The 15408-nt window shown below is 42.8% G+C and overlaps 1 protein-coding gene across 1 annotated transcript; it reads right to left on the bottom strand.

Moving 5' to 3' along the window:
- Positions 1-8403: 8403 nt before the first annotated feature.
- On the bottom strand, positions 8404-14016 carry LOC106595399 (N-acetyllactosaminide beta-1,3-N-acetylglucosaminyltransferase 2-like). Its single transcript, XM_082956042.1, has one exon. It carries the CDS (start codon positions 13627-13629, stop codon positions 12139-12141), a length of 1491 nt encoding a protein of 496 aa, XP_082812168.1. The 5' UTR covers positions 13630-14016; the 3' UTR covers positions 8404-12138.
- Between the last annotated feature and the right edge of the window lie 1392 nt (positions 14017-15408).

Here is a 15408-nt window from a genome sequence, read left to right as displayed (position 1 = left end):
TCTTTTGTGAGCTGTCATTTCTGACGTCAATGTCCTCTATGTTGTCTGGCTCATTGGAGAAACAAATACTATCTATTTACAGCAACATTCGGGTTTTGAATGCTCCCCAGACAAGGAAAATAATACAACTACAGACAGAAGGGTTAGTTAATTAGGGACAGACGTTCCGCTAGCGGAACGCCTCACCAATATCCAATGGTATAGAGTGGCGCGAATTACAAATACCTAAAAAATGCTAAAACTTCAATTTTTCAAACATAAGACTATTTTACACCATATTAAAGATAAGACTCTCCTTTATCTAACCACATTGTCCGATTTCAGAAAGGCTTTACAACGAAAGCAAAACATTAGATTATGTCAGGAGAGTACCCAGCCAGAAATAATCACACACCCATTTTTCAAGCTAGCATATATGTCACAAAAACCAAAACCACAGCTAAATGCAGCACTAACCTTTGATCTTCATCAGATGACACTCCTAGGACATTGTTATACAATACATGCATGTTTTGTTCAATCAAGTTAATATTTATATCAAAAAACAGCTTTACATTAGCATGTTTTGTTCAGAACTAGCATACCCACCGAAAACTTCCGGTGAATTTACTAAATTACTCACGATAAACGTTGACAAAAAACATAATTATTTTAAGAATTATAGATACAGATCTCCTTTATGCAATCGCGGTGTCCGATTTTAAAATGGCTTTTAGGTGAAGGCACATTTTGCAATATTCTGAGTAGATAGCTAGCCGTGATGGCCAGGCTAATTTGACACCCACCAAGTTCGGCACTCACCAAACTCAGATTTACTATAAGAAAAATTGGATTACCTTTGCTGTTCTTCGTCAGAATGCACTCCCAGAACTTCTACTTCAACACCCAATGTTGTTTTGGTTCCAAATAATCCATAGTTATATCCAAATAGCTCCGTTTTGTTCGTGCGTTCAAGTCACTATCTGAAAGGAGACGCGCCGGCGCATTTCGTGACAAAAAAATTCGAAATATTCCATTACCGTACTTCGAAGCATGTCAAACGCTGTTTAAAATCAATTTTTATGCGATTTTTCTCGTAAAATAGCGATAATATTCCAACCGGGAGACAAGGTATCCATTCAAACACTGAAAGAAGAAAATGGAGTCGTCACATGCATGCGCACGCCAGTGTCATTGTTCTCAGAAGTACCACTCTCCAAAACCCCTACTGTTTTTCGCCCAGAGACTGCAGAGTTATCATTCAACGTTCTGGCGCCTTCTGAGAGCCAATGAAAGCCTTAGAAAATGTCATGTTACAGCAGAGATCCTGTATTTTCGATAAAGAGGCTACAGAAGGCCAAGAAATGGTCAGACAGGGCACTTCCCATATAGAATCTTCTCAGGTTTTGGCCTGCCATATGTGTTCTGTTATACTCACAGACACCATTCAAACAGTTTTATAAACTTTAGGGTGTTTTCTATCCAAATCTACTAATTATATGCATATTCTTGTTTCTGGGCAGGAGTAATAACCAGATTAAATCGGGTACGTTTTTTATCCGGCCGTGAAAATACTGCCCCCTATCCCTAACAGATTATAAATATATTTGCTAGCTTCAACTCTTTGCTACAGGTCCCGTGTGGCTCAGTTGATAGAGCATGGTGTTTGCAACGCCAGGGTTGTGGGTTCGATTCCCACGGGGGACCAGTACAGAGAAAAACAATGTATGAAATGTATGCATTCACTACTGTAAGTCGCTCTGCATAAGAGCGTCTGCTAAATGACTAAAATGTAAAAATGGGTAAGAGCTGCCGAAAAGGAAAGAAAGCGCATACGTTTTTTTGTTTCTTAGCCGCTTTAAACACATTCAAGAAAAAAATATATTCTTCATAGTTCACATGCCATTCGACAATCAAGAATCTTTGACCTACAGTAAAGATACACATTTTTGCAGTTCAGATTTACAAGGTATGTGGGTGCTAACTTAATTTTGCTAAAGTTACCAAGGAATATCTTGAAATACATTGTTATATAATATCATATGGTCTAATCTTCTATAATTTCATAACATAAGAGCTAGAACAATTCTAACCATTTAGCTAGCTGTTTGTGTATGATACGGGCTTTTTTTGTTTACTTAGCCAACCAGCCAGCTAGTGTGGACAGCTTGCCACTTGGCCCAAAACAAACCTTGTTCATTTTATGGCATCACGTTGCTCAGGCTGATCTTTTTAATTTTTTTATTACTAGTTAGCCTGTTATTGGATATGTATGCCGCCTACAATGTTCTTATTATATTTTTGCTATCTGTTAACTCGGAGTACCACAGCATGAGTCATAATACCCAGTGGCGATTTTATCGTGTAAATCTTGGTGGGGCAAACTCAAATGTTTTTAGATGCATGCTGGCAAAGCAACAACGCAACACTTAACCCTACGTTAATTGCACTATAACATGCTGACCAAACCGGACGCGAGCGCGTTGATTTTGTTCACCCACACTAGAAGCAATCAGGACACGCAGGTTGAAATATCAAAACATACTCTGAACCAATTATATTAATTTGGGCAGATCGAAAACTATTAAACATTTATTGCAATTTAGCTAGCTAGCTTGCTGTTGTTAGCTAATTTGTCCTGGGATATAAACACTGGGTTGTTATTTTACTTGAAATGCACAAGGTCCTCTACACCGACAATTAATCCACAGATAGAATTGTAAACCAAATTAGTTTCACCTCATCTCTCCTCCTTCGTACAGGAGTCTTTTTCTTCTTTGGACTTTATATGGCGGTAGGCAACAAACTTTACGGTGCATTACTACATCAGACTGGAGTGTGGTCGGGACACTTGAGCGGTGTGGTCAGCATGTGATGGTGACTACAAACTGTTACATGCTGACCAGACCGCACTCGCACCATTGCGCACAAGTTGATTCTGTCCATCCACACCAGACGCGATCAGGACACGCACGTTAAAATATCAAAACAAACTGATGTCATGATTTTACCTATTCCCCCCCCCCCCCCACACACACCGGATTATCAGACACAATCACTGTCACCATGCAATCCTTAGGCTATACATTTCTGTGGATATGTATTATGGTTAAAAGAAGGGTTTAAATTGAGGGGGTATGTGAGGATATAGGCCTAACCCTTGTTATTGCGACAAGCAAAAAGCATATGCTACCACTTGTTTGCTTAGCCATAAGAAAAACAAAGGTCCAGATTATATGAAGCGATCTAGGCTATAACATTGATTAACTCCACGATTATTTCTGCAGTCTACTAGCCTATCGGAGGTCTTGCTCAGCCTCAACATCACAGGAAAATGTGGTTGGTTTATTAAATGCTCTGCAATTTAGAGCTATGCCTAGCTCAAAATACCAAAATGTTAGAATCGCTATGGGTCTATACATAGACCAAACAGCTTAACAGATAAAAAACATTTATTATTCAGGAGAATCTCATTGGATCAGGCTATTCATTTCAGTGCAGTTGCGTTCTTACGCATAACCTTAGACTAAATGGAACCGAAAACACCCCAGCCTGTTTTGATCACAGATCATGATGAAGCCTGACCATTTCAGCTGTTTGTCATTGATTTAGCCCACAATAGCCTACAGATTTGATCCACATGAAGACCTAAACTCAACAAAAAAAGAAACGTCCTCACTGTCAACTGCGTTTATTTTCAGCAAACTTAACATGTAAATATGTGTATGAACATAAGATTCAACAACCTGAGACATAAACTGAACAAGTTCCACAGACATGTGACTAACAGAAATGGAATAATGTGTCCCTGAACAAAGGGGGGGGGGGGTCAAAATCAAAAGTAACAGTCAGTATCTGGTGTGGCCACCAGCTACATTAAGTACTGCAGTGCATCTCCTCCTCATGGACTGCAAGGATTTGCCAGTTCTTGCTGTGAGATGTTACCCCACTCTTCCACCAAGGCACCTGCTAGTTCCCAGACATTTCTGGGGGGAATGGCCCTAGCTCTCACCCTCCGATCCAACAGGTCCCAGACGTACTCAATGGGATTGAGATCCGGGCTCTTCGCTGGCCATGGCAGAACACTGACATTCCTGTCTTGCAGGAAATCACGCACAGAACGAGCAGTATGGCTGGTGGCATTGTCATGCTGGAGGGTCATGTCAGGATGAGCCTGCAGGAAGGGTACCATATAAGGGAGGAGGATGTCTTCCCTGTAACGCACAGCATTGAGATTGCCTGCAATGACAACAAGCTCAGTCCGATGACGCTGTGACACACCGTGACAAAACTGCGACTCGTCAGTGAAGAGCACTTTTTGCCAGTCCTGTCTGGTGTAGCGACGGTGGGTTTGTGCCCATAGGCGACGTTGTTGCCGGTGATGTCTGGTGAGGGCCTGTCTTACAACAGGCCTACAAGCCCTCAGTCCTGCCTCTCTCAGCCTATTGCGGACAGTCTGAGCACTGATGGAGGGATTGTGCGTTCCTGGTGTAACTCGGGCAGTTGTTGTTGCCATCCTGTACCTGTCTCGCAGGCGTGATGTTCGGATGTACCGAACCTGTGCAGGTGTTGTTACACGTGGTCTGCCACTGTGAGGATGATCAGCTGTCCGTCCTGTCTACCTGTAGCGCTGTCTTATATCCGTCTCACAGTATGGACATTGCAATTTATTGCCCTGGCCACATCTGCAGTCCTCATGCCTCCTTACAGCATGCCTAAGGCACGTTCACGCAGATGAGCAGGGACCATGGGCATCTTTCTTTTGGTGTTGTTCAGAGTCAGTAGAGAGGCCTCTTTAGTGTCCTAAGTTTTCATAACTGTGACCTTAATTGCCTACCGTCTGTAAGCTGTTAGTGTCTTAACGACCGTTCCACAGGTGCATGTTCATTAATTGTTTATGGTTCATTGAACAAGCATGGGAAACAGTGTTTAAACCCTTCACAATGAAGATCTGTGAAGTTATTTGGATTTATACAAATTATCTTTAAAAGAGGGTCCTGAAAAAGTAATGTTTCTTTTGTTGCTGAGTTTATATTTAATCTGGATTTGACAAACTAAAGCCTGACTAGGATCCTGACTTTCCCCCACGTCATATTTATTATCAATTAGGCTAAACGTATTCCTATTCATTTGCATAGGCTAATCATTGCGATTAATGTTATTTACCATCTTCTGCTTTTTATGAAAAAACTGGGTAAAAATATAATTGAAATGCCCCCCCCCCCCCCCCCCCCCACCCACACACACACATTAATGTTATTTATTATAACATTTTATTTAACCTTTATTTAACTAGGCAAGTCAGTTAAGAACAAATTGTTATTTACAATGACGGCCTACCAAAAGGCAAAAGGTAAAATACAAATAAATTAAATAAAAATGTTACTTACCGTACAGATCACAAAGTCAGCTAATTTCCACTCCATTCATATGCAAATACCTTTGATTCATACACTGACTTGTCTGGCTGGCATGTTTTCATTTTAAACAGGCCTTCCTTTATCTACACTGAAATAATATTATTTCAGTAGTCCTCTATTATGATTTATTTTAATTTTTTATCATAGCTCATTAGTACATCCTTGTGGTTGAATATATCTATTGCATGTCTTATGATACAACAATTAGTCATGTTGAACTAACAAATACCATCAAGGGATGCGTTACAATTTACAATAATTAACAATTTATGAAACAGTTATGAAAACCAATATGCCAATATTTTGGGTTTAAATACATAAACATTGATATCATAACTTAAATATAGCCTACGTACTCCTCAATTGGATCAAGGACATCTTGGGAATTATTTTCATCGTCTCTAAGGAAACTATCTGGGGCAGACACTCGGAAATCCTTTCTGCCGCTTGTAAAATAACAAACAAATGAATGTCTGTGTCACCGCTGAGCTCTCAAATACCGTGCCCGTCTCTCATTCTATGAACAGTCACTGCTATCCGGATTCCTTGGGATGTCCTTACCCTGAACCCTAAACTAAGACTAAACTTAACCATTTTATATTTATACTTGATAGAGGTAGGGACATCCCAAGGATCCAAAATAGATCTAAATTGCAGTCAAAAAAATGAACACCATACCTGTTAGCAAAGGTGTCAGCTAGAGATGACGTTCTTCCCCAAAACGTTGCCACAAAGTTGGAAGTACAGAATCATCTTGAATGTCATTGTATGCTGTAGCATTAAGATTTCCCTTCACTGGAACTAAGGGGCCTTGCCCAAACCATGAAAAACACCCCCAGACCATTATTCCTCCACCAAACTTTACAGTTGACACTATTCATTCGGGCAGGTAGCGTTCTCCTGGCATCCGCCAAACCCAGATTTGTCCGTTGGACTGCCAGATGGTGAAATGTGATTCATCACTCCAGAGAACGTGTTTCCACTGCTCCAGAGTCCAATGACGGCGAACTTTACACCACACCAGCCGATGCTTTGCATTGCGCATGGTGATCTTAGGCTTGTGTGCCGCTGCTTGCCCATTTTTACGCACTTCAGCACTCGGAAGTCCCGTTCTGTGAGCTTGTGTGGCCTACCTCTTTGCGGCTGAGCTGTTGTTGCTCCTAGACATTTTCACTTCACAATAGCAGCACTTACAGTTGACCAGGGCAGCTCTAGCAGGGCAGAAATTTAACAAACTGACTCATTGGAAAGGTGGCATCCTATGACAGTACCACGTTGAGAGTCACTGAGCTCTTCAGTAAGGACATTCTACTGCCAATGTTTGTCTATGAAGATTGCATGGCTGTGTGCTCTATTTTATACACCTATCAGCAACGGGTGTGGCTGAAATAGCCGAATCCACTAACTGAAAGGGGTGTCCACATACTTTTGTACATATAGTGTAGCTTCACCTATAGAAGTAACATACCAGTAAACCCCATTTTTTCAGCACTTCCATTACCATGGTAACTGCAAGGCCACCACACTTGATAAATGATTGTTTGTCCTGCTGTTATTCAAATATAAAAACAATTGTTTCAAGTAATCCTAACCCCCCTAAGGGATGTGATTTGACTTCTGACACACACACAGACACACACACACTGAGGAAGGCACGAGCTGAAAGCAGTGTGTGCAGGACATGTTGCCTGGAAAGGGGGACTCAGAGGATGACGAGAGCGATCTCGTCGTCAACACCAACCGCTGTAACATCCACTACAGTGAAAGTGGGGAAGACACTGAGGATGAGAAGAAGGAAGAGGAGGACAGAGTGTAGAGCAGCTTGTATTGTTGAGATGTTTATGACAATCCTTTGGACAGATGTTTACACCAATGTCCCCCTCAGAATACGCTGCTGCTGAAGAATATATTGTGGATTGTACTCTCCCACCCCATGAATCCAATCAAACATCCTGCTGTTTTAACACGTATTTGGGGGTTGGACTTAGCATCCCATGGACATAATGTAGGTTAGGTATATCATACAGTACTTATACCACCTGTCCTAGAGAGGAACATGTGCATGCTTTGCTAAGCTATGTTGAAAAAGAGGTGAATGGTGGAAATATTGAACTGGTCCATGACACCCTGACTGAGGGTGTGTCATAATATATGTACATAATGATTGTGAATTAAAATCATTATTGTGGTCTTTCATCAGAAAAATACTTACAATATAATTAACCCAATGAGCCCCATTGCAACACTGGACTTCTAACCCCTTTTAAACATGGTGTTTTTGAGCTACATTCTGGGTTGTATCGTTGGATTCGTCTATTTCTTTTGCATCCATAGATACCAACTGTGTAAATTATGGGGGCTGACCTAGAGCGGTGTTTGTCAGACAAGGGCGGATCCTGAATGGTTTGAGGTACAAACTATTGAAAGGTATCTATGAAAAGCTGAGAATTTCACTCTGATGTCCACAAGCCACACAAGTCGGAAGAAGGTAGGGGGTTCTTCTACATAGACGATCAGAGGAAATCCCAGGACATAGTGTCTATAATACTGTAATAAACTCACATACTTGCTGTCACAAACTCCAAACTCCACATAGTTATCACTGACTAGTTGGATATTCATTTCTCACTGAGCAAACCATTTCTATCCTTACAGCATTCATATACATTCCTTTTTATAAGGTTTTTGCTTTGGCAGACATTTTTTTATTGACATTTGTCAATAAAACTCATGTTTGTCAAATTGTTTTGTGTTCTTTTTGTAGCCCTGGTTATCCTGAAAAGAAAATGGTAAAACATATCACTGTGAGGTTAAATATAAGGGCTGGACATGCAGATAAATATGTGTCAGATAAATTAAAAGCAGATTTTTTGGGGGGTGTTCTCAGGACTGATAGGTTTAAGATTTTTTTGTCCAGATGTCTGATTCAAAATGAAATAATCAAATATTAAAATGGTTAATGTTCAGAGAAACACTGAAAAGTGCACAACATTTGTCAGAGAGGTTCATTTACACATTTATTTACTTACTCATCTTTTGGTTTCGGATAACCAAACCTCAGATCTAACTCTGCCATTATGCAGTGGCAGTGGTTAAATCTGCAAAATGTATTCATATAAACATGTTTGTTGCACCTCATGAGTCTGACTTTGCTCATAATTATCCTCCGAGCTCAAAAACTGAGCATGAGAATTCCTGCCCACAGCATGGGACCCAAACCGGTTCAACAGGAGGCAGTTGAGCAATGTAATGGCCTTCACAGTGACAGTCATCAAAGTTGACTGTGTACCAAGTAGGTCATTCTGTTTAATACTTCATCAAATACTTACATGCTGTCACAAACAAACATTTCTTCAACATCAGTAAAAACAAACAACATCCAGTATTTCTGTCAAACGTAGGTTCACGTTTATCACACTATGGGGCCTTATTACAGGGCAGTTGTCAGCTGAAAGCATACCTTTCTCCATCACCATCTATCATTTGAGTCAGTTTTAAAACAACCAGTCTTGTATTTCCTCAGGTTCCTCAAATCGTTGTGTTTTACAGGTTTACAGTAATAATAGGTTTACATGAATAAATCGGTACTGTTCCCCATTCTCATGTTCCTCTCCATTGTCAAGTGGCAGCACACCTTCTCTATAGACAATCACCATCATGTCAGTTTTACATAATAGGATAGCCAGTCAGTGAATACCTCACTATGAAGGCCTTGACTCTTCCCCATTTTCAAGTGGCAGCATAGCCGTCGGGTGCTAAGAGTGCTGCAGCACCTCCTGATAAATCATAATAAAAAAATTATTACTATAAACATTTCCTCAGAATTTCCAACATGCTTTCAATGAGAATGACAGCTCTACAGTGTATTCGGAAAGTATTCAGACCCTTTGACGTTTTCCACATTTTGTTACGTTACAGCCTTATTCTAAAATTGATTAAATTGTATTTTCCCGTCATCAATCTACACAAAATACCCCATAATCACAAAGCAAAAACAAAAATGATATCACATGTACAGGTTTCTCCCATTCTTCTCTGCAGATCCTCTCAAGCTCTGTCAGGTTGGACAGCTATTTTCAGGTCTCTCCAGAGATGTTTGATCGGGTTCAAGTCCGGGCACTGGTTGGGCTACTCAAGAACATTCAGAGACTTGTCCTGAAGCCACTCCAGCGTTGTCTTGGCTGTGTGCCAAGGTCATTGTCCTGTTGGAAGGTGAACCTTCGCCCCTGTCTGAGGTCCTGAGCGCTCTGGAGCAGGTTTTCATCAAGGATCTCTCTGTTCTTTGCTCTGTTCATCTTTGCCTCGATCCTGACTAGTCTCCCAGTCCCTGCCACTGAAAAAGATCCCCACAGCATGATGCTGCCAGCACCATGCTTCACCGTAGGGATGGTGCCAGTTTTCCTCCAGATGTGACGCTTGGCATTCAGGCCAAAGAGTTCAATCTTGGTTTCATCAGACCAGGGAATCTTGTTTCTCATGGTCTGAGGGTCCTTTAGGTGCCTTTTGGCAAACTCCAAGCGGGCTGTCATGTGCCTTTTACTGAGGACTGGCTTCCGTCTAGCCACTCTACCATAAAGGCCTGATTGGTGGAGTGCTGCAGAGATGGTTGTCCTTCTGGAAGGTTCTCCCCCCAAAAATAAAATCTTTAAAAAAAATACAAATATTTCACCTTTATTTAACCAGGTAGGCCAGTTGAGAACAAGTTCTCATTTACGACTGCAACCTGGACAAGATAAAGGAAAGCAGTGTGACACAAACAACAACACAGAGTTAAACATGGAATTAACAAACGTACAGTCAATAACACAATAGAAGAAAAAAATAATAATAATAATTATTGGTCACATATTTAGCAGATGTTATTGCGGGTGTAGCGAAATGCTTGTGTTCCTAGCTCCAACAGTGCAGTAGTATCTAACAATTCACAACAATACACAGAAATCTAAAAGTAAAAGAATGGAATTAAGGAATATATAAATATTAGGATGAGCAATGTCGGAATGGCATTGACTAAAATACAGTAGAATACAGTATATACATATGAAATGAGTAAAGAAGTATGTAAACATTATTAAAGTGACCAGTGATTCCATGTCTATGTATATAGGGCAGCAGCCTCTAAAGGTGCAGGGCTGAGTAACCGGGTGGTAGCCGGCTAGTCAGAAGCTGTTTTTCAGTCTCTCGGTCCCAGCCAGGGCACCTCACATCTCCACAGACGAACTCTGGAACTCTGTCAGAGTGACCAGGAGGTGGGGCCACAGTGTTTCCTGACCCCTCCTGTCTCAGCCTCCAGTATTTATGCTGCAGTAGTTTATGTGTCGCGGGGCTAGGGTCAGTCTGTCACATGTGGAGTATTTCTCTTGTCTATTCCGGTGTCCTGTGTGAATTTAAATATGCTCTCTCTAATTCTCTCTTTCTCTCTTTCTTTCTTTCTCTCTCTCGGAGGACCTGAGCCCTAGGACCATGCCTCAGGACTACCTGGCTTGATGACTCCTTGCTGTCCCCAGTTCACCTGGCCGTGCTGCTGCTCCAGTTCCAACTGTTCTGCCTGCAGCTATGGAACCCTGACCTGTTCACTGGACGTGCTACCTGTCCCAGACCTGCTGTCCCAGACCTGCTAGAACCCTGACCTATTCACCGGACGTGCTACCTGTCCCAGACCTGCTGTTTTCAACTCTCTAGACAGCAGGAGCGGTAGAGATACTCTCAAAGATCGGCTATGAAAAAGCCAACTGACACTTACTCTTGTGTTACTGACTTGTTGCACCCTCGACAACTACTATGATTATTATTATTTGACCATGCTGGTCATTTATGAACATTTGAACATCTAGGCCATGTGCTGTTATAATCTCCACCCGGCACAGCAAGAAGAGGACTGGCCACCCCTCATAGCCTGGTTCCTCTCTAGGTTTCTTCCTAGGTTTTGGCCTTTCTAGGGAGTTTTTCCTATCCACCGTGCTTCTACACCTGCATTGCTTGCTGTTTGGGGTTTTAGGCTGGGTTTCTGTACAGCACTTTGAGATATCAGCTGATGTAAGAAAGGCTATATAAATAAATTTGATTTGATTCTTGGTCACCTCCCTGACCTAGACCCTTCTCCCACCTGGCCAGCTCTAGGAAGAGTCTTGGTGGTTCCAAACTTCTTCCATTTTAAGAATGATGGAGGCCACTGTGTTCTTGGGGACCTTCAATGCTGCAGACATTTTTTGGTACCCTTCCCCAGATCTGTGCCTCGACACAATCCTGTATCGGAGCTCTACGGACAATTCCTTCGACCTCATGGCTTGGTTTTTGCTCTGACATGCACTGTCAACTGTGGGACCTTATATAGACAGGTGTGTGCCTTTCCAACTCATGTCCAATCAATTGAATTTACCACAGGTGGACTCCAATCAAGTTGTAGAAACATCTCAAGGATGATCAATGGAAACAGGATGCACCTGAGCTCAATTTCGAGTCTCATAGCAAAGGGTCTGAATACTTGCCAAAATGTCTAAAAACCTATTTTCACTTTGTCATTATTAGGTATTGTGTGTAGATTGATGAGGATTTTTTATTTATTTAATCCATTTTAGAATAAGGCTGTAACATAACAAAATGTGGAAAAAGGGAAGGGGTCTGAATACTTTCCAAAGGCACTGTATAGCTAACATTTCTATGTAAATTTGGTCGGGTTGCCCACAAAGTTGCATATTGCAGCTTTAAGTCAGTTTCATACCAGTCAGTGATTACCTCACTATAGAGCTGAATTTTCAGAACTACCCCATGGATCCGTCAGAAGTTCCTGTCCCTCGTTGTCTTTCACACTAAATGGATCTATCAGAAGTGTATTCTTGTTCTCCTTCTCAGTTCTCAGGATGGTGCTGTTACACTCTGTCTGGTTCCTCATTATCTCCGACCACAGCTTCATCACCTGAGCAGGGCTGCGTTTGTGTACCAGTAAGATAGTGTGGTACGCACACCGCTCTTCCCCCTCTTTCTTGGGGAAGTCGAAGGTGAGGAAGGCGGGGTGGTGGATGGGGTGGACCCCGAGCCTGTGGAGGCACATGCCCACGTAGACATCATCAATGGGGTACAGGTGAACTCTCCGGGAGATACGGTTGAGCCTCAGGGCCAGCTCCCCTGAGTACACCACCCCTCCCCCACCCCCGTACGGAGGGTACAGACCATTATAGAAACTAGCAGGAATAAAGTACTTGGTAGAGTTGACTCTGTTGGGGCTGGCTGCTTCTATCACATCCCCTACCATGAATCCCTTCATAACCTCTGACCCAGGCCCTCCTGATAGGATCGTCTGCTCCCGGAGGTAGTCTAAGAGAGCAGGGGTCCGCAACAGGACGTCGTCATCCCCTTTAAAGACAAAGCGTGCCATGGAGCAGCGGGTGGAGAGCCAATCCCACAGCAGCACATCCTTCAGGGTGAGGTTAAAGAAGGAGTCGTGGAAGTCCCACTGGAGGATGTCCCTGTACTGGCGGCTCTCCAGCTGCAGCAGCTTGCTGACCTCCACCCGGGGCTCTGCGTGGTTCTTCCCCAGGAGGAAGACCCTTCGCACCACACCACCGTTCCCTGTCGCCCCTGCCACCCACCCCGCCCGGCCCCAGGTCTGCCGGATGGCTTGACGGTTCTCAAAGTTCAGATCCTTGGTCTTGATGGCCAGCACTAGGAGAGGCCCCTGTCCCTTCCTTAGCCCACGCCCACACAGTTTAGCAGGCTCAATGAGGACAGGGTAGTCCCTGAAGTGCATGGAGCGCACAAACATCTGCATCTGCAGGGGCAGCTCCAGGAAATCCTCCATTTGAGACGTCAAGTTCCCAATCTCAGAGAACCCTGCACTCAAGGTGGGGAAGGAAAACCGCAAATAGTTTTTATTATTGGTATTATTGGTATCAAGATGGTAATTGTACTCTCTGCTGGGCATCAGGATGGGGTTGTATTGGCGGTCAATGTGTAGCTGGAGCAGGTTCCAGAGGGCTCCTCCGTGGGGCTTGGGGTCCCAGAAGGAGCTGGTGGGGTGGGGGGCCACGGTGCCATTACTGGTTAACCCAAGTGCAATGAAGCGCTCTGGTAGAGTTTGTGGGATAGGGGCAGCACCGCCTGGGCCTGTGGTGGTGGTAGTACCATAGCACACAGCCAGGGTGACGTACACACAGAGAGAGGCCACCAGGACACATGGAGTACAGCCCAGGCATAGGAGAACACGCCGCCACCGCCAATGGTAGCGTGCCATTTAACTACAGAAAGAGAAGGAGCGAGGGAGAGAAAGCAGGCAGTGGAGAGGTGGCAAGATACATTTGGAGAAGAGCGGGGAAGAAATGGGGAAGATATGTAAGGAGAGAGAGGGAGGAATGATAAGGGGAGTGAGAGAGGAGGGGAGGAGATTTTATTATTGCAATCTTTTGTCACTTAAATCAATACAGCTACATGACTAACTAAGAATAATGACTAGGGCCCTGTGTTTTGGACAATCATGTGATATGCCTGGATGTTTACCTTAATTTAAAGCTTTTTCATCAACTGTCCCCATTTGGTTTTATGCCAGATGGTCCAGCACCATCCTCAGACAATTGCTTTAATGTAAAATACCGGAAAATATTTAATTTAAAATATCGGATAAGATTACATCTTATTTTTTGTCATTTATTAGTGCTTGACTTGGTCAGATCGCCGAACAGGTGTTGTGCCGAAAATCTCCCCCCTGACGAAAATCTCCCCCTTGCCAGAATCCCCCCCCCCCCCCCCCCCCTAATTTGCTTAATTTTGTGACTAGAGTCAAATACTTTCTGTGACACACATCAGAGTCAAATACTTTCTATAGAACAAACTTCATGTCAGGATAGGCAACCGAAATTAATAATTAATGTACAGTTGAAGTCGGAAGTTTACATACACTTAGGTTGGAGTCATTAAAACTAGTTTTTCAACCACTCCACAAATTTCTTGTTAACAAACTATAGTTTTGGCAAGTCGGTTAGGACATCTACATTGTGCATGACACAAGTAATTCTTCCAACAATTGTTTACAGGCAGATTATTTCCCTTATAATTCACTGTATCACAATTCCAGTGGGTCAGAAGTTAACATACAATAAGATGACTGTGCCTTTAAACAGCTTGGAAAATTCCAGAAATTGATGTCATGGCTTTAGAAGCTTCTGATAGGCTAATTGACATAATTTAAGTCAATTGGAGGTGTACCTGTGCATGTATTTCAAGGCCTACCTTCAAACTCAGTGCCTCTTTGCTTGACATCATGGGAAAATCAAAAGAAATAAGCCAAGACCGCTGAAAAAAATATGGAGACCTCCACAAGTCTGCTTCATCCTTGGGAGCAATTTCCAAACGCCTGAAGGTACCACGTTAATCTGTACAAACAATAGTACGCAAGTATAAACACCATGGGACCAAGCAGCCGTCATTCCGCTCAGGAAGGACACGCGTTCTGTCTCCTAGACTTTGGTGCGAAAAGTACAAATAAATCCCAGAACAACAGCAAAGGACCCTGTGAAGATTCTGGAGGAAACAGGTACAAAAGTATCTATATCCACAGTAAAATCAGTCCTATATCGACAGAACCTGAAAGGCCACTCAGCAAGGAAGAAGCCACTGCTCCAAAACATCCATAAAAAAGCCAAACTACGGTTTGCAACTGCACATGGGGACAACAATCGTACTTTTTGGAGAAATGTCCTCTGGTCTGATGAAACAAATATAGAACTGTTTGGCCATAATGACCATCGTTAGGTTGGAGGAAAAAGGGGGAAGCTTGCAAGCCGAAGAACACCATCCCAACCGTGAAGCACGGGGGTGGCAGAATCATGTTGTGTGGGTGCTTTGCTGCAGGAGGGACTGGTGCACTTCACAAAATAGATGGCATCATGAGGTAGGAAAATGATGTGGATATATTGAAGCAACATCTCAAGACATCAGTCAGGAAGTTAAAGCTTGGTCACAAATGGGTCTTCCAAATGGACAATGACCCCAAGCATACTTCCAAAGTTGTGGCAAA

This window comes from Salmo salar, chromosome 09 (genome assembly GCF_965601325.2).
Source record: "Salmo salar chromosome 09, fSalSal1, whole genome shotgun sequence".
NCBI classification, from domain to species: Eukaryota; Metazoa; Chordata; class Actinopteri; order Salmoniformes; family Salmonidae; genus Salmo; species Salmo salar.
The sequence above is the reverse complement of the archived record's forward strand: the minus strand, read 5'-3'. Positions and strand labels throughout refer to the sequence as shown.